At 33.0% G+C, this 27,577-nt stretch overlaps 3 protein-coding genes across 3 annotated transcripts; 1 reads left to right on the forward strand and 2 right to left on the reverse strand.

Annotated features, from left to right (window-relative positions):
• Positions 1–10,003: 10,003 nt before the first annotated feature.
• Positions 10,004–10,342, reverse strand: LOC139883448 (uncharacterized). Its single transcript, XM_071867625.1, has one exon. It carries the CDS (start codon positions 10,340–10,342, stop codon positions 10,004–10,006), a length of 339 nt encoding a protein of 112 aa, XP_071723726.1.
• Positions 10,343–11,090: 748 nt separating this feature from the next.
• On the reverse strand, positions 11,091–12,319 carry LOC139883449 (ylmG homolog protein 2, chloroplastic-like). Its single transcript, XM_071867626.1, has 3 exons — positions 12,191–12,319; positions 11,472–11,671; positions 11,091–11,367 (listed from the first exon to the last, which is right to left on the reverse strand). Exons 1-3 carry the CDS (start codon positions 12,317–12,319, stop codon positions 11,091–11,093), a joined length of 606 nt encoding a protein of 201 aa, XP_071723727.1.
• Positions 12,320–12,910: 591 nt separating this feature from the next.
• Positions 12,911–20,581, forward strand: LOC139883450 (copper-transporting ATPase PAA2, chloroplastic). The gene is made up of 17 exons (XM_071867627.1): positions 12,911–13,541; positions 13,632–13,709; positions 13,808–13,905; positions 14,011–14,064; positions 14,330–14,416; positions 14,746–14,910; positions 15,031–15,141; positions 15,409–15,477; positions 15,586–15,695; positions 15,954–16,059; positions 16,512–16,578; positions 16,894–16,973; positions 17,085–17,539; positions 17,641–17,815; positions 18,057–18,188; positions 18,627–18,777; positions 20,463–20,581. The coding sequence occupies exons 1-17, from the start codon at positions 12,911–12,913 to the stop codon at positions 20,579–20,581; spliced, it is 2,688 nt and encodes an 895-aa protein (XP_071723728.1).
• Positions 20,582–27,577: the final 6,996 nt, after the last annotated feature.

The following is a 27,577-nucleotide window of genomic DNA, read 5'->3' on the forward strand; positions in this document are numbered from 1 at the left end:
AATTGCCATCCCTACCCATGATCTCTAAAGTGCCTCCTCTAGTCTCTGGGGTCCGATTGAATGCTCTCGAGGAGGTCCAAAGCATACGACATTATCTACATGAAAGTCAAAATTATCGAATCTTGTAGGCCGAGCCACACTGGTAAAATCGATCCTCATTTTAATCCTTACCTATTACATGCAATCTCTTTGGATGACATGAAGCTTGATTGGATTGAATTTCTTTGACAATATGGGCTGATATTTGGGTATGTTTATTGATGGTGGTCGCACGCAACAACTTCAATATGATAAAATTTGTGATCGTTTCTAGAATAGGTTATCTACATGAAAGTCGAAATTATTGAATTTTGCAGGTCGAGCCACATTGGTAAAATCGGTCCTCAACGCAATCCCTGCCTACTACATGCAATCTCTTTGGATGACTCAAAATGTTTGTTTGACTCTTGATAGTATCTCAAAGAAATTTTTGTGGAGCTCTGATGGAGAAAAATGTGGGGTTCACTCAATTCATCGAGATGTCATTTCTACCTCTCTTTCTATTAGAGGACTTGGAATTTGTAAAGTTCGAACGATGAATGTTGAAATGTTGGGCAAACTCATTTGGAGCATTTTGACTGATGTTGATAAACCATGGGTGAAAATTGTTCAATCCAAGTATATGGGAATGTGAGATTTACTTCATTGTCATCACAAAACTGGTGGTTCTTTAACTTGGACTTGCATCTTAAAAGCTCTTGATAAATTATGATTGGGTTTTGCATACAGAGTTTCGTCTGACAATTATGTTTCTCTATGGTTTGACAACTGGATCGGAGAGGGCCCTCTATTTGATTTCTTAGCTGAAATTGATGAAGACGACATAGACATTATGCTCTCGGATGTCCTTACGTCTGACTGATTTTTTTGGATGCTATTAACACCGGAATTCATGCAGCTGTTTTCAAACGCTTGCCAACTATCTGTTCTTCTAAAGTTGGGGTAATGGACAATCATTTGACATTGGGAGGATCAACTGACAGTATGCACTCGGTCAAATCTTGGTTGAACCAGTTTACTCAGAATGAAAACAACATCTTTGATGGCGAATGGAAATTGATGACCCGTAATATTTGGAACATGATTTTTGAAGGATCAATACCATCTCATTTGAGACGCGTCCTCCTAGTTCAGAATATGGAGCACAAAGGAAGATTTAAATAGTGATGTCATCCATCTTATCAGCCATTTTTTAGCTGCAGTGTGGATTATTTGGATTGTTCGCAACAAGGAAATCCTAGGTGGAGAACTTTAATCGATTTGGTGCAATGTAGGATGTACCATGAACTGGTCAGTGATTGCATTAAACTCTTCTCGTCATGACATCAACGTGCAAGCCGCCTAGTTCGTTTTGAGTTGGATGGCTCCTCAAGATTGCTCAATCTATTTAAATGTGGACAGAAATTCTCTAGAAAATCCAAGTCATTCAAGTATTGGTGGTGCCTTTCGTTCTAATACTGGAAATTAGCTGTATGGTGTTTCGGGTACTTACATTGGTGTGGAGACCTATCTGATGAGCGAATTATTAGCTCTATTTCACGTTATGAAGTTCGTCTGGGATTTAAACTACATACACCTTACTATCTTCACTGACTCGACATATACCCTCTCCATGTTATAAGTCTTCATGATTAGCAGTTCCATTCATGTGCCACGGTAGTATGCAACATAAAAATACTCCTTAATCGAGATTGAAAAGTTTCTTTACATAACACTGGTCGAGAAGAAAATCAACTACCTGATTTATTGATAAAGAAAGACAGTCTAATCGTTCGGAATTTAGCATTGGGAGTCTCCTCCATATTAGAAGTTTGGTTTGTTATTGAAGGGTGTTAGCTTTTTGAGGGATTGATTCTCTATTATTGTTTCTCTGTCGTTAATATTCTAAAGCATAAAATATATATATATGATCACTTCTTCTAACTTATCTTTTTTTTTTTAATAAATAATATTACTAATTCATTTAATCATTTTTTATAAACAGTTTTCTTGAAAGGGAAAAGTATATATATCTTTCGATACGTAAGTAACAGCTAAATGATTTGTTAACATAATTATATATTTTAGTATGTTGCATCGAATTTGAATGCATTCACGTGTGAATTTAAGTTAGTACTCTCTCCGTCTCAAATTAAGTATAAATAAAATAATTTTTGTTTTGACAAGTTTGAGAAACATTAATCTTTCCTCATGTACTCTCCTAATTATATTGATTTTCAATGTAATTAGTTATAGTAGGGTATTTTAGTCTCTACAGTCACAATTATGTATGAAAATGAGTTTCCTTAATTTGTATAAAATCACAAATATATGCATCTAATTTGAAACGGAATGAGTATCAATTTAATTAGGTTTATTTTTTTATTTTATTTGTAATTCTATACTAGATTTCTTTTTCTTTCTTTTTTTGAAGTTGATTCTACACCAGATTAATGTTTATTTATTTTTGTTTTGTAATTAGTAACGGATCTTCAATATAAAATGAATCTCGATATTAATTTACAAACGATTTATAAAATTTTGAACCTAAAACCATTCAAGCGAAAGCTAGCTATGTTTGTGGAGGGGCCAAATGGGCTGCTTAATTAATTAGAGTGGTGGATTAGGGTTCTAGTTGCGGTGACAACTAGGAGTTCGAGATGTAAGTTTAGTTTGTAGACTATGATAGTACATGATGATGATTTTCATCAAAAAAAAAAAGTACATGATGATGATGAACGTAATATGTCTAAAAAAGGAACAAAGCTAGCATATAAATTTACAGATAATAACTCAGATCATTTTTAGTTCTAAATCAATTCGAACGTATCAAATTATTGTTCTAATTTTAGTCTATGGTTTGAATCAAATATAATGCCACCCCACATTTTTTTTTCTTTTTTATAATAATAAGTGATGGGCCCGTCCGTTAGACGGTCGTGCTTTTAAAAATTAATAATTTAAATATATCATATAAAAAATTATATAATAATTATTTGTATTAAATATTATTAAATATATGTCAAATATTATATGTAAAGAAAATTATTTTAACTTTATATCAATTATAATTATATTTGTTTTCAAAAATAATAAACATAGCAAAACGTAAAAGTCACATGTCAAGCTTTATTTTGATAGTAAAATTTATAATTACATCTAATCAATTTAATTGTTTCATTATTTGAAAAATAAGATATGCCCGTTTTAATTAGGAATAAAAAAAATAATATAACAGATTTTTATTATAAATAATAGTTTAATAATAAATTGAAAAAAATAATATATATTATAATTTGATTAGGAATAATATTTTAAATAAGATGTCGGTTTGAATAGGAAAAAATAAGATGTGTCAGTTTTAATTAGGAATAGAAAAACAAATATAATGAATTTTAATTAGAAAAAATTGTTTAATAAAAAAATTAAAAAAAATGTAGTTTATTATAATTTTATTAAGAATAATTTTTTTAAATAATAAATAGGAAAAAATTCATGGGTCAAATTTAATTCGCTAATAAAAAAATACATGTCAAAATTAATTCGACAATAAAAGATATATATATAATAAAAAAATACATGTCGAAATTAATTCGACAATAAAAGATATATATATATAAGTACGTTTTAATTAGGAAGAATGAGAATATGTTTCATAGGGCATAGGTTCTTAATTAGGAATGAAATTATTATATTAGGATAAAGTAATTGGTAGAGTTTTATTATGAATCATTGTGTTTTTATTGTATTTTGATTTTCTAATTAGAATAGGAAAAAAAATATCATCGACTTAAAATTTAGCTTGAAACCTAATTAAATTCAAAGTTCTAAGATATCTATGTCAAATTACTATTCATCAATAAAACGACATGTGTCGAATTTTGATTTAACAATAAAATTTGCAATTGAATTTATAATTGGAACAAATTGAAAAAATCTCTCTATTGTCTATAAGATTCGTAATAGCCAATTGTAAAATAACAACAACTATTGGTTTCTTTCTTTTGCGTTGCAGCATCCAATAAGACTTTATTTAATTTCTCGGCAAAAACATCCCACAAAGTGCAATTGATCCTCTTTTTCCTTGTGTATAGGAAAAAACTAAGTAAGCACCTCTCAAAAATTTAAATGAAAAACCATAATATATAAAACGCAATTAGATCATTGACATAACTAAATTTATAACTTGAATAATGATAAAGAAAAACTTACTCCAAATCCTCAAGATAAGCAACTTCATTGTCTTAATTGTCTGGCTTGACTATTTTCCTTATTTTTTCATTCTCCACACACGAAACTTTTGTTCGTACGTGTGTGAATTTAGTATGGTACATATAGCAGTATATATATATATATATACTTGTGAAGCAAAGAGAAAGGAGAATATAAATCTCATATGATTAGGAATAAGTAATTGATAGAATTTTATTAGAAATCATTATGTTATTATTGTATTTTGACTTTAAATCATAACTTGATTCTTAATTAAACTCAAATTTCTTAAATGCATGTGTCAAATTATTATTCGTTAATCAAACATCATATGTCAGATGTTGATTTGACAATAAAATTTACAATTGAATTTACAATTAAAACAAATTTTAAATTAAAAAAATATTGCTATCGTCTATAAGATGTCCACCCTACATGTACATTTCAACTGTTATTTTCGTTGGTTTGATTCATCTCCCGTATCATCAAAAAAAGATTCATCTCCCGGAAATGTGTGTCCTCTTTTGAGGAATATATAAATAATTACACAAAAAAATATATAAATAAATAAATACTCATTAAAAGTAAAATCTTATAAGGAATATAAAATGGCAACTTTTGAATCAAAATCTCTATAAAATATATATTTATATAATATTTTAAAAATACTCATTTGTGAATAAATTTATTATATATATTTAAAAGTAATCACAAGACGGAATATCGGTGATAGTTAGTTTTTAGTTTCACTTGACTATAAAATTCTAAAATATGTATCACTAACCGTCACGGTCGTGTGATCACTCTCGTCAATCATGGATGAATATATAAGTTTGTTGCAATGAATTTTTGCGACATAAACAATGAGTATTTAAGCAGGATCATGCAAAAATAAACTTGTTGTAAAGGTGTCTAAGTATTGACGGATCCATCCTCCATAATAAAAAAAAAAATTATTTTTACCACATGTTTTTTAGAGGGGAAAGAAAATCCAGACAAATCAAAATAAACTCTAAGAAAACAAAATTAACAAAAATGTCAATTTCTATCCAAAATACGAAAACAATTTCCTTAATGACAAAATCTAAAATTTGACCATCAAGAGCGTACATAAGATCACCATAAATAGATATATATATTGAAAGATCTTGATAAACAAAATAAATAAATAAAATAAATCTATTCTATCATTCATTCATCGAACATACATCAAACAAACAACTAATAACAAAATATGTCACATTCATCTTTTTCCTCTTCCGCTGCCATGGAAGAAACAATGTCCCATCAAACCAAGTCAAACGCGGAGGAAAAGTTCGTTTATGACTTTGATCTCAATTTTCTACCACCACCTGAAGATAATGACGATGATGTTGTTGCTGGTGACGAGAAAGAAGCCATTGCTACTGATCTCAACCCTAATGTTAACTTTCATGAACAAATCGTTACTGTTGATGACAATGGCCACATCAACAAGAAGATGAAGTATATCAAAGAGATTAATTAAAACGCCATTAATGATGATGACATACATGTTGATCTACCAAAATCTTCCGAGGAGGATGTGGTTGAGAAGTGAGGTATTGGTATGGTGGTGCATGCATGGCGCTTGACGCTTAATTTTAGTGTTTTAATAAATAAATAACTTGTTGGTTTTTCTTTGATGTTGTTGTTGGAACAATTATAATATTTTGCTGGGAAGAATATCTATTTTGATTTGAAGCTTAATTTTGCATGTCTATTGTGTGGATTGATCTTGTTCTTTATTGAAATTAAGTTAGCTAGAGTGATTAAGATTAATTGCTATAGGATTGTTAAATAAATGTCTATTTTTCTGAATCGATCTTTACTGAAAGAATTGTTATAGGATTGCTAGATAATCTATTATTTCTCAGGTCTATCATATATCGTATGAGGGAATTGATATATTTTGAAATTAACGTATCTAAACATAAAAAAACGTGTTCTTTAATTGATATTTGTTGTATACATGTATAATATATAATCAATCGCAGTAAAGTTTTGGAAACCACCTCTTGAGAATTTGATTATTTAAACTTTGCTTTCTGCGCTTTTTTTTTCCTTTCTCCGGAGGTATAAAAGGTTTTCATTAGGCTTGATGACCTTTTGTCTTTTTAATAACAGAAGTTTCTCACATTATTCATCTTGTGATTAATAAAAAGATATAATTTCTAAGTTGTATACATGTATAATTTATTATCAATCGCTATAAAGTTTTAAAAACTATCCGTTGAAAGTTTGTGTGTTTTAAAAGCTTGCTTTGCGCGGCATTTTTTCCTTTCCACGAAAGTAAATATGATGGATTTTCATAGTATGATCTTTTTTCCTTTTTATAATGAAAGTTGCACACATAATCCCTTTTTTTGTGAGTAATTAGATACAATTGATATCCGTTGCACTTTTTTTTTTCTTTCTCTAGAGGTATAAAAGATTTTCATTAGGCTTGATGACATTTTGTCTTTTTAATAACGGACGTTTTTCACATTATTCATCTTGTGATGAATAAAAAGATATAGGTTCGATCTATAAGTTGTATGCACGTATATTTTATTATCGATCGTTACAAAGTTTTGGAAACTATCCGTTGAAAGTTTGCGTGTTTTTAAAGCTTGTTGTGCGTGGCATTTTTTTCCTTTCCGCGAAAATAAATATAATGTGTTTTCATAGGGTTTTATGGTCTTTTTTTCTCTTTTTTAACATAAATTGCACACATAATTCCTTTTGTGGTGAGTAATTAGATACAACTAGCTACTAACTCGCGCTTTGCGTGGGAGATTTAGTGACTAAATAGCATATTTATAAATGAAAATGAGACATCATTGATAAAATATTTTGATAAAAGAATATACACTTATATTAGAACTTCTAAATATTTTGAAGTATGGATGTTACCACTTTTCAATTTAGTTGATATTTCTTCGTCGGAAGTCTTTCTACTCAAGCTTGATCTGCTCGTTTGGAAACGTAGTAGATACCATTTTATCACACCTTTTATTTATGAACAAACTTCATCTTTCTTTTTTATTTTTGAAAATATCTTAATTAAATCATTTAAATCAAATTGAATTATGTTAATATATATTTTGATATACCTAATACAATCTATCCACCCAATCGCTCCTCCAAGAATTGAAAGATTCAAACACCAATGAGATACAACCTGAATAAGCTAAATAAGATACAAAATATTATAGCGAGGATAATTTTTTTACGGCCTTAACACCAATAAAATGATAGTAAAATCCTTTAACATGAAAATAACATAAAAAGAAAGAAAGACTTAATTAATTAGCATCATATAATATCCTCGAGCGAGCCACTATACTACTATTAAGTCGGTATATATAAGTAGTTGCTAATTCCTATTGTTACCCTTCAAGGTATACTTCACAGGGAAAATTATATATCCCACATAATCATGTAGATTTAAAAACTTTTGCTTTCATATATATATATATATATATATATATTTATCAATATTATTACTTTTGAGAGCGATCATTACGTGCGAATTTGACCAGTTCATAATCATGTGATCAATGTTTGTTCGTCGGGCAACCAAGGCTATTTGGTGAGCGAGTCTTGCATTTCGTTCCACATTCCTATTGCACCCATGCAAAATTGAATTAGAGTTGGGAAAAAGTACTGCTCCTAATTTAGGAGCCCTAAGTGGTTCTAGCTTTCACAACAATGTCTACAATCATTAATGTTGCTCCGATAGATATAAACAATGTGCTACTTGTATTAGTATATCTATTAACCTCCATCATTTTTGAAAAAATTTTCCTGCGTTGGTATAAGAAAGAGATGAAACATAAATTGATGGTAAAAGTTGTACAATTGGGATCATTACGTGAGAATGGAAATCCTGAAATTAGAAGAACTCATAGACATAGTGCAACTTTTGAAAATGGATAGAAGCAAAATAATAATAAAAAACCTTAAATTATGGAAAGTAGTTCATGGAGTGTTCTGCCATCGAAGAATGAAGGACCAAACTCGCTTTTGGATATATTGGAGGAGAACGAACAGAATCTCCAAAATACCTACAAAATCGAGAAAAAAAAATAAAACAAAAAAAGGATTACTTATAATTATAGTAAAAATAGAAGAAGGTAAACATTGACTGATCGAACCAAACAATATCATTACCATTAATTATTATATAAAAATTCAAGAAGAAAAGAACCAAGAAGGTGGGAAAATGAAAATTATATATATAAGATAAAGAGAGGAACAGATGAGGAAGAAAGAAAATCAATTAAATAGTACTAAGTAGTGTTTAAGGAATATTAATGGTAATTTGAAATTTATCATTTACGGTACTATTTCCAGAAACGTAAGTGCTGATGAGTGATGACAAATTATTGCATGTTTTTACTTCCAGATGTAACCGAAAGGAAGTCGAAATGGAAAAATTAATTTGACGTTTTTAAGCTTGACCATCTATATAATCATCTGCAAAAATTTGCTGATTTGTCAATATGAAAAAAATTCTAATTGTTTAATTGTCAAACTCTAAAATGAAGTAAAAAGTTGAGGTTTCAAGTTAGGAATGTGTATCTTTTACTATTATATATATAAATAGATCGATTGAATTTGATATATATATGTGTACAATTTATATTCAATAGCCACATTTTTTTTAGAAATTATCCGTCGAAAGGTTGCATGGTTAAAGTATGTTTTACGCATCTTTTTTTTTGCCCTTTCTCCAGAGGGTATAGTAGATTTTTCATTGGGCTTAATGGCCTTTTGCCTTTTAATAGAGAAATTTATTCACATAATTCCCTCTTGAGAAGAAATAGATATAATTCGTTTTGTTTTGTTTTTATTAAAAATGTGCACGTCAATTTGTGTTAAATGTGGGTGGTTGTAAAATGAAGTGTTAAAATTTGATTTGCATACCAACAAATGATGGAGAAAACGTTTCATTCATCACATTTCATCTCTAATATTTTTTGTCTCGTTTTTCTGTTAGTCTATTAAATCTCATGTTTTCCATTAGCATCATTGATGTGGCACTTTATGGCGCCTAGTCACCTAACGAACCAATATATTTGAGACACGTGTCATCCAACTCATAAAAAAATTTGACACGTCTCTAACTTTTCATCTGACATATGCCACATAGGAAAAGTCAATACCGGAGGGATATGCATGGTCGCTAACAAGAAACATAAAATTTTTTAAACTAATAGAAAAACGTGATAGATTAAAAAGGTATTACACATAAAATACGAGGGACGAAAATATAAATTTTCTTAAAAATGATGTGTTAAAATCATGCTCATCTAAAAATTCCTCCACTATTCATAAACAAATAATCTAAGACTAAGAAGTTTTATTGACATATACTAATGATGTATAATTTTTTATAACACAAGTCGATTTGTTATATAATATTTTTCATATACTTTAAAAAAAAGAGATCTACATCTTAAAAAGAAATGATCTATTGTTTCGAGTGTCAATTTGTCATTTTGAGTGTTGATAATGATTATATGAATGACCCAGATTATACATATTTCATAAAACATGCCATGGGATTTCACACATTTCAAAATTCAAATATTAGTATAATCGAGTATAGCAATATGTATGTAGATTGGTATTTGTAGATCTTACAAATACATTGAAGATTTGATTGAAATTAATTTACTGAAACTTTTAGCAAGAGGAGAAAAACGTCAAATTTAAATCGACACAAAAAAAGCTTATGCCTAGAGCATCATCCCAAGCTTCCCCCTACTCAATAGTGCAAGGCTTTACACTTCAGGATCAAGGCAAGAACGATTAAGATTACAACGATGCCACCAGAAGAACCACCAACTCTATGAATCCAATAAGGATCAAACCTGGTAAAGCTCCGGTCCAAGTAGAGTGACAATGCTATAGCCAAGATCAACAGCAGGAGCAGCAGAGGCAACAACGAAGCAAAGGTGATTGATTGGCTTTCGATTTCTGGATCAGTTTGCGGTCCACCATCGATGAAAAGAGGCGAAACAACTGCTAGGATGATCAAGCCTACAGCCGCTAGCCTCTCGAATGAAGAGTACTTGCTTTTCCTGTAAGTAGAAATTGGCTCCATTCAAATAAACTGAATTAAGGTAAAGGAAAGAAAGTACCCCTTTGTTGTACTAAGTTAGATGAATGTGGAGCTAGCTAGCTAGTTTGCAAAATTGCAACGATTTCGGCTTGAGTTCGTTTCTCATGTCTTCACGATTTAATGCAATCAGACAGTTGAAATTGTGAGGAGAGATGTTATATGAACGCTAATGAAATCTTCCTCTTGATCATCCATTTGGAAAAAAAAAAGTATTGATTTGCAGAAAGGAGATAAGATTCCGATCCAATGGCCATGAAGGAGAGTTTGCGTAACCGGAAGTTTCGTTGAAACCATCTTCCATGGCGAATCTTTCCATTGGCTTCTTTATCAAGTTTATTGGTTGCTGTAAGAGAGGGTGAAATTTAATAAGAAAATATGTTGGGAATCTGATGCTTCCTATTATCATAAACAGAAAATCTTTACAAGGGAATGACTTATTCGTCCCTGTGCTAAGCTTTATCGACTTGCAACAAGTCGGCTGTTTTAATGAATTTCAAGACGCAGGGGCATATAAACATATTAAAATCAGTCATTATGATCATGTCAATTGAACCATTTACTCTATTAGACTCGCTGAGAGTTGCAGCTACAAAATTCAACCAAGTCATGATGAGAATTTGATCAGGAAGCAATACATTAAATCCTCAACCTCTCTCTCTCAGAAAAAAACAAAAAGAGTGTGTAGTAAAAGAATGTCTACAGTCCATCCAGCAGGGGAAAATGGAAGAGGTCAACGATGGGCTTCGTTGACATCAGCAGACTTGTCTCCTTCTCCTCCAAGTCTTCTCATCCATTTCTTCTGCGATGATGTCAGGTTTGTGAAAATGGAACGAGATGACGGGTGTTTGTGACTTTCCCCAGTCTGAGGAAGTTCAGCAGGAAGTGCAGCAGCAGTGCTAGTCAAGGCATTTAGAACAAGGAAAGCCAATATCGGAGAAAAATCCAAAGTGCCTCCCAATGGAGGGATAAGTCCTCGGAATATGTTCAAATATGGGTCACATAAAGTGCTGCGGGGAAAAAAAGAGTAGACATGTTACAAACATAGTATTATACATGGGTTAACAACTACTGTAGGAAAATAAAGTGCTAAATTTGAAATGCATATATATACCTGAGGGGACTAACAATGGCAGGAGGAGCATTGGGAAACCAGGTCAAAACTAGCCTGCAAATCAACAAAGTGTTGTAGATGTTCAAGAAATTTGATATCCCACTAGCCACCACAACTCCTGCTACCGAATCTCCCGGTAAAATTGCAGCAAAGTTGTGATTTGACAGAGTGTTCCTGTTCTTGTAGTTCCTGCATTGAATCTGAAGTAAACCGTTAGAAACCGATCTGGTAAACAACACAATTGATAATTTTAATAAGCATTGCATTGTAGCAGTTATACAAAAAAAAAAAAAAAAAAAAAAATCTTAAATCAAGCAACCCCTTAACTAGCCCAGTCGAAACTGCAAACTGATGCAAATGTCTAATCTAACCATTAGCAATCAAAATTCAATTGTTTCACATTTTAGTTAGTGATAACCTTCACTTTTGTCCACGAAACTTGTCCATTACCTAGTGCTTAACATGTTATCACTTCTTTAAAATTGCAAACTTTGAATAAGCAGATCCATAATGTTACAAACTTTTCAATTGCAAACATTTCTATTTATCTAGAGGTTAAAGACTCACAATATGTAGGCCAGTAATTCGCAAGAGACATATAAATTGAATACCCATTATCGGTAACAGTTGAAAATTGAAACTTTTCGAAGCAAATTGCCAACCTAGAACGAACTAGCATTTATAAAACCCACATGATTAAGATAATAAGAAAAATATACCTGGGTTTGATGAAAATGGGAAGAGAATGAGAGAATCTTTCCAATCACGGGGTTTTGAGAAGCGAGTGAGTGTAAGAACGTCAAACATTTATCAGCTGTTGAAGCCATGGAGCTTTGGAGCTCATTCATTGTCTTATTCAAGTTGGTATTGAGGATAGAGTTCATGTTTGGTGAGAAATTATGCAAAATAGACACTAAAGCAGGGGATTTGTGCTTTGATGAATCCATTTTTTGAGTTTGGGTGAAAAAGATGATGGATGTGATGCACTACGAAATGGATGAGGATTCTGCTTTCGTTAGAGAATGCGAGAGACAGACAGACATCCACGTTGTATTTGTCAAAGGAGATTTGCAATTGCATCGGCTCGGTCCCGATTAAACCGATTTCATCAGTAATTAATTATTAGTTCGGTCTAATTTACGTCATTTTGAGCCAAATACAAGGCTTGTACAGGATTAAATTTGCATTGAATTGGAAAAATAAGACTAATTTGAAACGTTTTAAAAACTGTAAGGACTAAGTAAAGTAACTTCACTACTTTACTTACTCGGTGCTAACCGCCAAAAAGGAAGAAAAGAAAAGAAACGGATAAAGTGGAGTCTGACGTGGCAAACTGCAATCCACGTATGGTCTGAATGTTAGTTAGATTCTTCAACGACCACCACTAACTTAATTTACTACCGGAAGTCGGGCCTCTTCCTCTTCCACAGTCCACGACAATGTCAATGGCGACGACTCAACTTCTTCATCAGTTTTCTCTCTCTCAGTCTTCTCACCCCAAACTACTCCGTTTCAATGGCACTGTCGACCCTCGCTTTCACTTCACATTTCTCCGATCGACACCTAGCCGTCGTTCTTATAGACTCCGTCCAATCTCCAACTCTCTCGACACGCAATCGCTACCACAAAGAGAAGAAGCTTCACTCAGAATCGAAGAGGATAGAGACCGAGACTCTTCGATTCTCCTCGACGTGAGCGGGATGATGTGTGGCGGCTGCGTGGCGCGGGTAAAATCGGTGCTCTCAGCCGACGACCGAGTCAGCTCCGTCGTCGTTAACATGTTGACGGAGACCGCCGCGATTCGATTAAAGCAGGAGGTGAACGATGACGTCGTGGTTGGAGATTGTCTGGCGAAGAGACTGAGTGAGTGCGGGTTCGAAGCTAAGCGGAGAGTTTCAGGCGCGAAAATTGCGGAGAATGTGAAGAAGTGGAGAGAGACGGTGAATAAGAAGGAAGAGTTGTTGGTGAAGAGTAGGAATCGGGTGGCTTTTGCCTGGACTCTTGTGGCATTATGTTGTGGATCTCATGCTTCTCATATTTTGCACTCTTATGGGATTCATATTGCTCATGGTAACTTATCTCTGCGTATATGATATATTCCATTGTTAACGATCATATGAGATAATCATTATGATTCAAATATTCATTCGTTGGTTATAGGACCATTTTGGGACTTGCTTCATAATTCCTATGTGAAGGGCGGATTAGCTTTGGGAGCTTTGTTGGGACCTGGTAGAGGTCAGTGATTTAAAGATTTATTCTAGTTGTCTATATGATGTCGAATTGCTAGAACTTGATTTACTGCTGGGACTTGTAAATTTGAGAATTTGTTGCAGACTTGCTTTTTGATGGTCTAAAGGCATTCAAGAATGGATCACCGAATATGAACTCCCTTGTGGGATTTGGGTCTATGTTTGCCTTTATCATTAGTGCGGTGAGTTTTTTGTTGAAAAAAAAAAGAAAAGAAAAAACTTTACTTTAGCTTGCTCTTCATTTTAAACAAATTTCACACTCCTGAGTTCACTCTTCTGTCATGTAGGTCTCACTTCTGAATCCTGGACTCCAGTGGGATGCATCCTTCTTTGATGAGCCGGTGCTTTAACTCACTTTTTATCTTTGAAATTTATTGTTGATGTTGCCAAGTTCTGTTGCATGTTGTAATGCTTCGTTTCATGAACCAAGCATGAGCTCCAGCCCCTTGAATCTCAACTTAGCAGCAAAATTTTGTTCTATTGGTGTTGGTCCAATCCAACACCACTATTGAAGTTGTTCCAATTGATTCAGTGGGTGTGGGTGTGACTCTGGTTGTGATTGGATGGCAATTTTCTAATGGAAAGCTATTGTTTTTTAGTATGCAGGTCATGCTTCTTGGATTTGTGCTCTTAGGACGTTCTCTAGAAGAGAGGGCAAGGATTAGGGCATCCAGTGACATGAATGAACTCTTGGTAAGTGAAAATATAATTCTTATGACTTTGATCTCTATTTCTACTTGGAAGGAATATGCATAATTATAGTACTTGGTTTCATTGCAGTAAAATCCTATTTTGTCGTAACTTTTTATAACTTCATCTTATTTTGCAAAGTGGTTCAGTTTCTATGCATCATTCTCTTCTTTATGGTTCTATCTTTATATACATGATTTTATTTTCTCATAGATATATGACTTGGTTTTTTAAGTATATTCAAATTGATACCAGGACATAGCGAATCCTTATCTATCTTCAAGCTATTTAGTTTTTTACTTTTCATTTATTATCTCCCTGTGTTGTCGCAGTCACTGGTATCCACCAAGTCACGACTTGTTATTGCTTCCTCGGAAAGCGAGTCTTCTGCTGATATCGTACTTTGCTCTGATGCAATATGCATGGAAGTCCCAACTGATGATATTCGAGTTGGAGACTCAGTTTTAGTTTTGCCTGGGGAAACTATTCCTGTTGATGTAAGTATTTATGTGAATACAGAACTTTTCGTATACATATAAACAAAATTCATATGGTTAATTATAGATTACAATGTCCAGAAATTGATTATATTTTTGTTAATAAATTTACTTTTCCAGGGTAAGGTGGTTGCAGGAAGAAGTGTAGTTGATGAATCTATGCTTACTGGAGAATCGCTTCCTGTATTTAAAGAATCAGGACTCTCTGTGTCAGCCGGAACAATAAATTGGGTACGAGTCTCTAAGCACATTTATTTATGACAATTTTAATCTGTTGAGGTGAAAAATTGTTTCTCTTGCTCGTCTTTATGGAAATGTGGCATTTTTTTTCTCTGTTGCCAGACTCAACCAATTTTTACTTTCACATCAAATTCTTCACCGTGTCTAAATGCACCCATCATTGTATTAATACTTCCGAAGTTTATTTATTATGTATTTTTGTCTTGATTTTTTATACTCGTCTCTTATGAAAATGCAATCCATAAATTTTGTTTTCAGGATGGTCCTCTACGGATTGAGGCGTTGTCCACTGGAGCCAACTCAATGATATCTAAAATTGTTCACATGGTTAGTAAAACCTCCTTTTGTTGTCCAATTTAATTTTTTTGGGACCTGCTTCTGTCATGAGCAAGTCTTTGGAAACTTAGATCGTTACCTCTATGTTGGTTGCCTCAGGTTGAGGATGCTCAAGGACATGAAGCACCTATTCAGAGGCTTGCAGATTCAATAGCTGGTCCCTTTGTATACATTGTGATGTCTCTGTCAGCAGCTACCTTTGCTTTCTGGTAATTGTTGAACTCTTTAGCTGCAATTATGGTTATCTACTCGAGATTCAATCTGTTGACAAGAATGATTTTACAAGTTAACGATACAAGTTTAAGAGTCATCCCACAATAAAAGTTAGGTTCGAATGGACTAAAGAATTAGACAGCCCCTAGTTTCACCTGAGAACTCTGTACTGGTTTTGTCTATATTGTTTGCTATTTCATACTTTCATTGCTTCCTTCACATTTCTTACAATACTATATTGTTTTTACTTTTAGGTACTACATTGGAACGCATGTTTTTCCAGATGTTTTGCTCAATGATATTGCTGGGCCAGATGGAGATCCATTGCTTTTAAGCTTGAAACTTTGTGTGGATGTCATGGTGAGTAGCAACAAACTCGACTAATTCCTTTATGGCTTGGTTACAGAAATATTATTCATGATCTTTTCCTTAGATTGTAGTTTATTTTAGGCTCTTGCATTGAAGAAATGTTTTTGTGGCCAAACTTTTCATCTTCAAACAAGTTAGTCTTTCCTAATCAAGAGGGGAGTAGTCTTTCCATATCAAACAATGGCCAGAACAAGACACTGCTATTCTGTGGCGATTCTTAAACAAATATATTATCTTTAGTTTCCTGTCTTTCCTTTTTTTCTCATAAGCTACTTATGTTTGAGCAGAGGTCCTTGAGCAACACAAAAAATCTTTGGAAATTGAGAAAAATTTCATATTTACATGTTGGGTTCATCACGCTAATTGTGAAGATGCCTACATTTTTTCTCATTAACCTGTTTGTAAACGTATGAAATTTTAGCTGAATTTTTTTATTTTTCCAGGTAGTTTCCTGCCCATGCGCACTGGGCCTTGCCACTCCCACAGCAATCTTGGTTGGCACCTCTCTTGGTACATTACTTGGTCTTTGGTAGTTTACTTTCATAATGCTAGATTATCTGATTCTGAGGTGACACCACCAATCTATAGAGGCCTATATCTCCTTCATGCAAGTATTCCTTGCATCATAGTTGTCGATTACAGTTACACCACCACTCTCGCTGTGCCAGTGACACTTCTTTTAAAAATAATTTGACGTCTATTGTCGACTAGTTATCTGCTCTTTCCAAACCACCAGAGAGTCTCGGCCCACTACGTCTGTCTTCTGGATATCATGCTTGTTCAAAGTTCTTAATTCTTTTTTTTTTTCCTATCAAACGTGATCAGGTGCCAGGCAAGGACTTCTTATAAGGGGAGGAGATGTTTTGGAACGCCTGGCCAGTGTAGACTATGTAGCTTTAGACAAGGTAATTTTAGATTGATGCACATAGAATCATTAGTGATAATTGAAAAAAAACTTCAAGCAGTTTACGCCATTTACTAGCAACTACATTAATCTTACCTCATCCAAACTTCAGACAGGAACCCTGACAGAAGGGAAACCAATTGTCTCTGGAGTGGCTTCTTTCACTTGTGAAGAAGCAGAAATTCTTCGAATTGCCGCTGCAGTAGAGAAAACTGCATCACATCCAATAGCAAATGCCATTATAAAGAAAGCAGAATTGCTGAATTTAACTATCCCTTCCACACAAGGGCAACTAACCGAACCTGGTTCCGGTACCTTAGCAGAAGTGGATGGACTTCTCGTTGCAGTCGGCTCTTTAGACTGGGTCCACAAACATTTCCTACAAAAAACAGACCAAGCCATTCTTATGAATCTTAAACAACACGTGATGCAGCGTTCATCAAATGGGACATCATTCATGCCCTCATCGAAAACCGTTGTCTATGTTGGACGTGAAGGTGACGGCATTATCGGTGCTATAGCCATATCTGACAGTCTACGTCCTGATGCTGAATCTACAGTGCAAAGGTACTATGCTAATTAGGATTATTTATGGTATTCCTTTTGATTTTTTAAGAGTAATCGACTACACTATATTAAACTTTGTTCTTATTATTATGGTATGAAAGGTTCCAGCAGAAGGGTATCAGAACAGTCCTCTTATCTGGGGACCGGGAAGAGGCAGTCGCAGCAGTAGCAAAGACAGTTGGTATCGGAGAAGAATTTATCAATGCATCATTAACTCCACAGAAGAAATCTGAGTTTATATCAAAACTTCAAAGTGCCGGTCATCGTGTAGCAATGGTAATAATCACCCATGATCACATCAAATAATTTGTTATTTAGAATGTATTGGATATTAGAAGGCAAAAAATCAATATTCCGTGAATCTCTATTATTGGATTGTTTCTTTTCTTTATTATATATGTTGTATTAATGGAAAATGTAATATTCCGACACTGACGTCCATTTCACCTGGCAGAGTATGGAAATTTTAACACATTTCTCCTGAATAATGTGCTGCTGACATGTTGTTCTTTTGAAGGTAGGCGATGGCATAAATGACGCACCTTCTTTGGCTCTTGCCAATGTTGGCATAGCTCTTCAGACTGAAGCCCGAGAAAATGCTGCATCAAATGCAGCATCTGTCATACTTCTGGGAAATAAACTTTCGCAGGTATGCTTTGATTCATGTATTTATTTAAGGCTTTTCGTATTTGGGACTTCTCATTTTAGATAGGTAAACACTTTGTTGCACTCAAAAATTTCAAAGGAAAAAGTTTGAAAAAACACACTTTGTTGCACTCAAAAACTTACAAAGGAAAAAGTTTGAAAAACAACTCAAGCATGTTTCAAAAGTGTTAGATTCTGAATTCTTACTATCGGTTCCTGTTAGACGAATAGCATTTAGAAAGATAAAGGGCACTGAAAATTGAAAAATGACCCATGCATCACGACAAGTACATGTTCAAATATGGCGGCAACTCCCATTAATAAGCAAAAGCACCCTTGTCATAACAGAGCTTTCACTATCTTAATAAATTTCAGTTTCATCTTTAGGGTAATTAACACTGAATTTTGGATGTATATACTTGGATGCCTCTTTTTTCTCCAGGTCATAGATGCACTCGAGCTAGCACAAGCAACAATGGCAAAAGTGTACCAAAACCTATCTTGGGCGGTGGCATATAATGTGATTGCTATTCCCATCGCTGCAGGAGTGCTGCTTCCACAATATGAATTGGCCATGACACCTTCACTTTCAGGTCAGGAAAGTTTATTTTACTGCTCTAGATTTCAGTGCCGTAAATAGTCAGTTTTACAAAAAAAAATAAAAGTCCATGTAGTAGTAAAACACTCTGATGTTTATCATAATCTATGTTTTACCCCCTATGTTTTAAAACTTACAAATTACCTCCTACCTAATGAAAAAAGGTCAAAATTGCGTTTATGAAATTACGACATGTTACACGGCTTCTATAAATAAGTTATTGTATTAATGAAGGGCCATGTATGGCTTGAATGGAAAAATGCTGACGTAGTAGTCGTAGGTTGACCCGAAACTTAAAGGAGACTTTTGGTGATATTCGATACAATATGGGGTAAATGTAGAATATGGTAAACCCCGAGGAATTTTATGAAATCTTATATACAATAGCGAGATTTTTTCAATTTTCAATTTGTTCCAATTGCAAATTTTATTGTCAATAAACATCCGACACATAACGTTTTATTAACGAATAATAATTTGATACATGTAATTTAGAACTTTGAGTTTAATTAGGTTTCAAATTACAATATAAGTCAATGATATTATTTTCTTTTCCTAATCTAATTAGAAAATCAAAACATAATAATTTTTAATAAAATTCTACCAATTACTTTTTCTTAATATAATAATTTTATTTCTAATCAATTTCATATCTATTATTTAAAAAATTATTCCTAATAAAATTATAATATACTATCTTTTTTTTTAATTTTCTTATTAAGCAATTTTCCTAATTAAAAATTCATTACATTCTTTTTTTTATTTCTAATTAAAATATACACGTCTTCTTCTTTTCTATTCAAACGGACATATTATTAAAAAAATTATTCCTAATCAAATTATAATATATATTATTTTTTTCTAATTTTTTATTAAATTATTATTCTTAATAAAAATTTACTATATTTTTTTTCTTAATCTTAATTAAAACGGACATATCTTATTTTTCAAATAATTAATAATTTTTTAATTAAAAGTCATTATATTTTTTTCTATTCCTAATTAAAAAAATATTTTTTCTTTTTTTCTATTCAAATGAACATAAATTCCTAACCAAAGTATAATATATATTATTTTTTGTAATTCTTTATTAAACTATTATTCCTAATAAAAATTCGTTATATTTTTTTTCTTAATTAAAATGAACATATCTTATTTTTCAAGTAATACGAACGACTAAATTGATTAGATGCAGTTATAAAGTTTATTACGAAATCAAATCTTAATATATAACTTTTACTTTTTGCTATGTTTATGATTTTTAAAAATAAAATAAATTTTTATGATTTTTAAAAATAAAATAAATTTTTAATTTTGGAACCGTTGATTTTGAAATAAAATCAAAATAATTATAATTGATATAGAATTAAAATAAATACATCGTATATAATATTTGACATAAATTTAATAATATTTAATATGAATAATTATTATATAATTTTTTATATGAAATATATATTTAAATTATTAATTTTAAAGATTCGGAGCTTCCGTCCAACGGACGGCCACTGACTTGTAAACAAAAATGAAGTTATTGAAAAAGGGGCCTTTCACTATGGTAGAGATAGTGGCCCGCCCATTTTGCTTTAAATAAATTATCATACCTACCATATTAATGCGGGCCCTCCATCCATGATTTATTTTCTTCCCTCCTTCCTTTACTAATGAATTTATTTACAGGTGGTTTGATGGCTTTGAGCTCCATATTGGTTGTCAGTAATTCATTGCTTCTTCAGCTTCATGCATCTGGTAATAATAATAATAATATTAAGCGCCCACAAACCTTACACAAATTATAAATTCTATATAGTCTTACGAGTGTCTGTAATTTCTCGGGATATCTATCTTCTGGATTGCCTTGTTATGTATGTGGCCGATCAATTTTTTGTATAGACCAATATATATTTGATGATATAGCCTCTTTTGCTCATTTCAAGCTATATAATGGAGAGTGGTTGATTCGAAAGTATTCGCAACGGTTAATTATCTTTTTCGCACAACCATTTAAGAAAATGAGCAAAAGAAAAACTCGCACGGGGGAGATTATATTCCTATTGGTCACTTCAAAACTTGCTCATTTTTTGTATAATTAAGGAAATTCGCCTAGCTAGTGTGAAACTTGTTCATGCCATTGGCGAGTACTATATTAATCCTAATAATTTGCTCAAAACCTGCTCGTTAAACCATTAGGAAAATGAGCAAAAGTGAATCTTGCTAGCTAGCATGCATGTTTCAAACTGATGATACCTTAGATATTTTCACTCATGCATATCCCTATAATGGTTACTTTGGGAGAAATGTTAAAAACCTTTGTCGCGCAGACAGCAGGTAACTGGCGAGGCAGCAAACTTTAATTATTTTAGGCACACAGAGAGAGAAAAACTACTTGATCAACAACGATTAACCGATCAGAGAATTAATGCCATATATCACATATGTATCATCAAAATGTTACTTAGTATGCAGTTTTTTTTCTTTTTTTTTTTGGAATAACTAATATATTAGAATGAAAAAAAAATATACATCATTATAAATTTCTGAAGTTGATCGTGTAACTATAATAATTATACATTATATACACACATGGTATACCATAAAGTTGCTTACTTTCTAAATTATTTGCCGGGCAGCATATAATAATTAGTTTTTTTTTTAGGATACATATAATAATTAGTTGAGACTATATATAGAGTATGTGATACATCATATACAAGAACGAAACAATAACTCTTAATTTTACTGTGTATAGTTAACAGAAATTCCTCAGCTAAAAGCTCGTTTGCTTCAAAAAATTCACTTGGCAGAATTGTATTATGTAATTCAAATTCGTTCAAAAGTTATCTTAATTAGTACATGAGGAGACATTTTCCAAATTACTCTCGTTCACGTTTGCAAATTGCATGTACATGAAAAGCATCTTACTTTACTCGGTCCCTAGCTTGTATATATATATTTAATTTAATTTCAAAACGGTGGATATAGTTTGGACGCTAGACTAGATATCCCACATTTCAATGAGATGTAGTAATATTCATTCCAAAACAGATGGTATTATTAAATAAGAAGGAAGGATCTACTCTGGTAGCAGAAAGGATTCAGTCACATAAACTGAAAAATGATAAAAATCCATAGGCATCCCCAAAGTTGGCCATCAAGATTCTTTTAACTTCTCTTTCAATAAGTTAGCCCTTTTAATGTAAGGTTGTGAATTTTTCAGTTCTTATGTAGTACAACAATAGTGACCTTACATTGAAATAGAAAATCCATTGTCCATTACTACTTCATTAACCATGTGGATAATTTATAACAACTCTTTTTTATTTATGGTAGTCCCTTTAAAAACATTTGGTGTGTGTGTGTGTGTGTATATATATATTGAGGTTAAAACATTTGGTATATTCTCTGAAGGGTTTTTAGTTAAATCAATTGGAAATATCTAAAGTGTTTCTGAGGGATCATATATACCATATTTCCAAATTTTATTCAGTTTTATTCGTTGGAAGAGAACTAACATATTTATTTAATCATAGTTATTCAAAAAAAAATTAATTAATGATAGTTATATAATTTAAAGATTAGCCTTTTTTCTTTTTGATAAAAGGTTAAATTTTTATTTAATAATTATGTGACCGAATTCGCTAATGTTAGTTATTCCCGAATTACCGGATGAAATCACTTAGGAAAATAGTACGAGAGAGAGTTTGAAAAGTATCAATGTGGCACACCCTTAATTTTTACTACTTTTTTTTTCCCCTTTGATTTAGAGTTTACTACTTCTTCCATTCCTTCCAAAATGATCGACATTTTGCTCAAGTAAAAACATTACATTAAAGTAAATTTAAGACGATGCTTGTAGGTACGTACAACACAAAGATTATATGTATATACATAATAATATGTAATTACTTAGTTGATATATTAATTTTGATACTCCCCCGTCTCACAATATATGCTGTTTTGATTAATTTGAGATGATGTAATTAATTAATTAGATGTATCAATGGTATTTTTGTTTAAAAAAAAAACTTTAAATTATACATGGTTTTTTACTCAATTCGAAAAAGATTAAGAAATATTTTTTGACGAAAATATCTTCAATATACCTTTTCTTTATTATAACAGTACTGGATTTGTATTAGAAACTAGCCAAAATCAACATTTTCGTATAAAGAGAGAGATAATCTCCCTCACTCATTCATCTTACTATTAAATAATTTGTTGAGTAAATTAACTAGTTGTTGAGCAAGAAAATTACGGAATCTAAGAATGTTGACAAAAATAAAAATACACGAAATGTGACATTAATTAATAATCTAATAATGTCACATATTAAATCTATGCGAGACAAAAAAAAAATAAAAATAAAGGCCATTATTTGTTGAGAGCATTGATCAGTATCAATGTTCCACAATAACCGTAGAAACACCAATAGAGCCAACCAGGTTGATACCCAATCGAATCGCTTCTGCTTCGGCTAATAATATATCCGGGAATCCTTCTTTGAATTTGGATTGGAAAACGAGCACTTTCGATCGATCATTTCTTACGTCTGTCTTTAAACCCCATTTTTTTATATATGATTAATTATATCCTATCAAATCAATCAAAATATCATATAGTGAGACATATAAATTAATCCTTTTTTGAACATAGTTTTATTAACTCATTGGTCACTGGTCAGCCTGATAAAATAAGATGAACTAATAAGATACATATCGCGACTTATATATGATTCATACGGCTTGCTCGAGCGCCTCAAATGTTGTTCACAAGCAGCGTCTACTCCTTTTTGCGTGCCTTCTTCCTAGGGGTGTTCATTATATGGTTCAAACCGAAAAATCAAACGAATCAGCGGTCGAGTTCAGTTTGATTTTTTTTTTTTGCTTAAGAGGAGTTTCATTGACTAATCCAAACCGAATACAAAGTTCAGAGAGACTGGTAATCGACCCCTCCCATTCGACCTCAAATTGGTAAGCGAATGGGCGAGGCGATTAGAACTTCTCGGAGTATAAACAAAAGTACAAGAGTTAAAATGTAAACACAGTTATCCTACAAATTACATCTCTTGCTAATAAGAAGCATGTACTGAAACTATTAATTGCATTGACAACAATTAAAGCATCCGACTCAAAAATTACCCTATTAAAATCAGATGAAAGAGCCAAAGAAACCCCTTGCAATATAGCTGATGATTCGGCTAAGGTGATATCCGGAAGTCCATCTTCATAAGAGAATTGACGGTCAATAACGTTTGACAGATGATCATGACAAACTGACTCGAGTCTCCATTTGCCTGGACCTACAAATACTGTTACGTCGTAATTTATCTTGATAATCCCTTCGGGAGGCCTGATCCAATGGTGTCGCGAGGAAACAAGTGGTTGAGCTTGGTTTGCTGATGGATGAATAAGGTTCGGCTTAGTTGCTTTGAATTCTGCCATTGTGAGCTTTGCCTTGTGAATAGCCAACTGAGGCAGTAAACAAACAGAGTTTGCCCCAAGTTTTGTTCCTATTCTTCCACATTATCCATAGTAGCGAATTGAAAACACATCAATCCTCACTATTAAAATTCCATATAATCTAATATACCAGGAGAAGAAATTCTCATTCGACCATCCAAGCACATTTATATTAGGGGACATCAAGGACCAAACACGAGAAGACCATAGACACGAAATAAATAAATGTGCTTGATTTTTGGGAGCAATACCACAAACAGGGCAAAAGATGTCCACATGCATCTGTCTTTTACAAAGATTATCTCTAATGGGTAAGCTTTGATGGCCCAATCTCCATAAGAAAATCTTTATCTTTGGTAAAACATCAAGCTTCCAAATAATATTCCAAAAGACGGGAATAGAAGCTCTTACATTATAAGTAGGTAGATGATTCAAAGCCACATAGTAAGCGCTTCTCATAGTGAAGTTTTGATTTTTTGTGCCTTTCCAAACTAAGAGATCCCACTGGAAAACAGATGTAAGGATACGGGCAGTGGAGCTTGCAGTGTTGACCTCAAATAAATAGTGTAAAAGGGGAAGATTCCACCTGCCAGTGCTGTAATTCAGCAGCTGGGCTACTCGCTCTAATCCTCGATTTGCAAGAGAGTGGATAAATCAGCGGTAGAAAAACTTGTTGAGATCAACCAGTTATCCTCTTTGATACGAATAGCATTACCATCTCCCACTCTCCAGATTCCTCCATCTTTTAGAATTGGTCTTCCCTCTATAAACTTCTCCACACTAAGGATGAGTTGTTTCCAGACCAACATCCATGAAGTTTGAAAAAGGAAAGTATTTTCCTTTCAGAGATTTAGCAAGTAGAGATTTCGGATTCTAAATAAGACGCCACCCTTGCTTGGCCAGCATTGCTAAGTTAAAAGCTCGTAAATTGCGGAAGCCTAAACCTCTATTTCGCTTAGCTACAGCCAAAGTATCCCAATTAACCCATCTTATCTTGCGCTTCCCATTCCACCAGAAAGTACGGATTGCCAACACGATTTCTTTGATAATAGCTATCAGGATACTGAAGCATCCATTACAAAAGTGGGTATAACTTGAATGACAACCTTTATAAGAACTTCTTTCCCTACCTTGGATAAAAAATGAGTTCACCAAAAATTGAGTTTAGCCCACACTTTATCGGCGATATGTTTGAAATTGAAGACTTTTGAGCTTCCTATAAGGAGAGGTAGACCAAGGTAGCGATCATGAGTGACCACCTCCTGAATATCGAGACATTCCTTAATCTTTCTTCTGGTTATCCTATTTGTGTTGGGACTGAAATATATTTTTGATTTTCCATTATTGATCAGTTGCCATGAAGCTTGCTCGTAAATATTGAAAATTCTCTTCAAAGATCTAACCTCCTCAGTCTCTGCTTTAACAAAAAATAGATTGTCGTCTACGAAAAGAAGATGAGTAATATGAGGGCTGGTTCGAGAAATACCATAACCATGGATCTTTCCTGAAGCTTCGGCATGTGCAAGCAAGGATGACAACCCTTACGAGTAGAGAAGAACCAAAAAGGGTGAGAGAGGATCATCTTAACGAAGACCCTTTTCTAGTTTAAACAATCGCATTGGGGGTTCCATTCATTAATACTGAGTAGGTCACTGATGACACATATTTTAGAATCCAGCCAACCCATAATTGAGAGAATCCTAATTTAAGCATTATCTCCCTCAAGTAAATCCATTCAACTCGATCGAACGCTTTTGTCATGTCCGTTTTCAAAGCACACCAACCTAAATTGTCCGATTTGCTCTTGATACAGTGTGATAACTCATATGCAAGCACTATATTGTCATTGATAAGCCTACCTGGGAGTAAGGCAGACTGATTTGGAGAGATTAGCTTAGACAAAATTGCTTTCAGTCGAGTTGCGAGAACTTTAGAAGCCAATTTATAAACTGTGTTACAGAGACTTATAGGCCTGAAGTGAGACATAGTTTCCGGGTCTTTCATTTTGGGGATGAGCACAATATGGGATAGGTTAAAATAGGTCGGTGCATCATCTCCACAAAGAAAATCGTTTATAGCTTGAGTAACCTCTCCTTTAATCAAATGCCAGTGAGACTTGAAGAAACCTACAGACAATCCATCCGGACCGGGAGATTTGTTTGAATGAGAGCTTTGAAGTGCCATTAAAATTTCCTCAACCAAAATAGGCGCCGATAAAAATAAGCTATCCTCGCTAGAAATTATGCCATTAACGCAATCCAGGATGGCATTAAGGTACAAAGGATTTTGTGAAGCAAATAAATCCGACAAGAACAGGCTGGCAATATTGGATATAGAATGCTAATCATCACACCATTGTCCGTTACTATCCTTTAATCTGTCAATGTTGTTTCTTTTTTTTCGATGCGAGGCATATGAATGGAAGAATTGAGTATTTTTATCACCTTCACCAAGCCAATGTGACTTGGCTCTCTGGCTTCAGTAGTCAGATTCCTACTGGTTAAGAGAGTTGAGTTTGTTCTGAATGGAAAGAGCTAAAGTTTGATTTGCATCAGATAGAGGACTTGGCGGTATCGAATCTAGCTGCTTCTGTTTGTCTTTGATCAATTTTCCAAAATTCAGAGGATGATTTTTCCTCTAATCAATAAGGATGTAACGACTCGAAAAATTCGTACTTAGATAAGCGTGTAATCAATGTCGACGTGTCGATGGTTTTCGATTAAAATAATAATTTCGACGCACGTGAGTTTTTTTTCGATGATTACGCTAAATGGAGGATTTGATTTTTTTTTACGCATACATTGCTTAAGCGACAAGTTAGTTTCCTTTAAGTCAAATCTACGTTAGATATAAGTTATTCTTACGACGAGTATCGACACTAGATCGACGATTAGATTCGATTAATTGGTGCGATAGTAATTAACAAATATACGTTAAATGAATATTTCTATACTAAGGGAATTATACAAAAAGAAAGTGATACAATTATAAAAATAAAACTTTAAGTTACATTAATATGATAGTTTTACAAAGAAATTGTGTAGCAAACTGAATAATGCATACACTAGCCTAATGCTACATATCCTGAACATTACAAATTAAATATGCATGCCTACACTACAATATGTCCAGCCGGCCAGCTTGAATAATCAGCCTAGGGCAGCTACTAAACCTACCAAACTCAGCTCCAATACCTAGAGAAATACAACTCTTTTAACCCATATCCTGCATAAAGCACAACAAAATCAGTAAGCACTACTAAATACACCTGTAGGACAATCAAATACAGTAATTAGTGAGTCATTGCAAGCTGCCTGCATGCCAGCCATTCAGTGA

This window comes from Rutidosis leptorrhynchoides, unplaced genomic scaffold (assembly GCF_046630445.1).
Source record: "Rutidosis leptorrhynchoides isolate AG116_Rl617_1_P2 unplaced genomic scaffold, CSIRO_AGI_Rlap_v1 contig400, whole genome shotgun sequence".
Classification (NCBI taxonomy): domain Eukaryota; kingdom Viridiplantae; phylum Streptophyta; class Magnoliopsida; order Asterales; family Asteraceae; genus Rutidosis; species Rutidosis leptorrhynchoides.

Bases quoted from the DNA above. Each gene is read 5' to 3' on its own strand.
- LOC139883448 (XM_071867625.1), bottom strand. From the start codon at position 10,342: ATGGAGCCAATTTCTACTTACAGGAAAAGCAAGTACTCTTCATTCGAG.
- LOC139883449 (XM_071867626.1), bottom strand. From the start codon at position 12,319: ATGAATGAGCTCCAAAGCTCCATGGCTTCAACAGCTGATAAATGTTTG. The intron at 11,672-12,190 runs GTATATTTTTCT...GGTTTACTTCAG, and splicing joins CCCATTTTCATCAAACCCAG to ATTCAATGCAGGAACTACAA. The intron at 11,368-11,471 runs GTATATATATGC...TTTTCCCCGCAG, and splicing joins GCCATTGTTAGTCCCCTCAG to CACTTTATGTGACCCATATT.
- LOC139883450 (XM_071867627.1), top strand. From the start codon at position 12,911: ATGTCAATGGCGACGACTCAACTTCTTCATCAGTTTTCTCTCTCTCAG. The intron at 15,478-15,585 runs GTTAGTAAAACC...TGGTTGCCTCAG, and splicing joins TATCTAAAATTGTTCACATG to GTTGAGGATGCTCAAGGACA. The intron at 16,579-16,893 runs GTACATTACTTG...AAACGTGATCAG, and splicing joins CTTGGTTGGCACCTCTCTTG to GTGCCAGGCAAGGACTTCTT.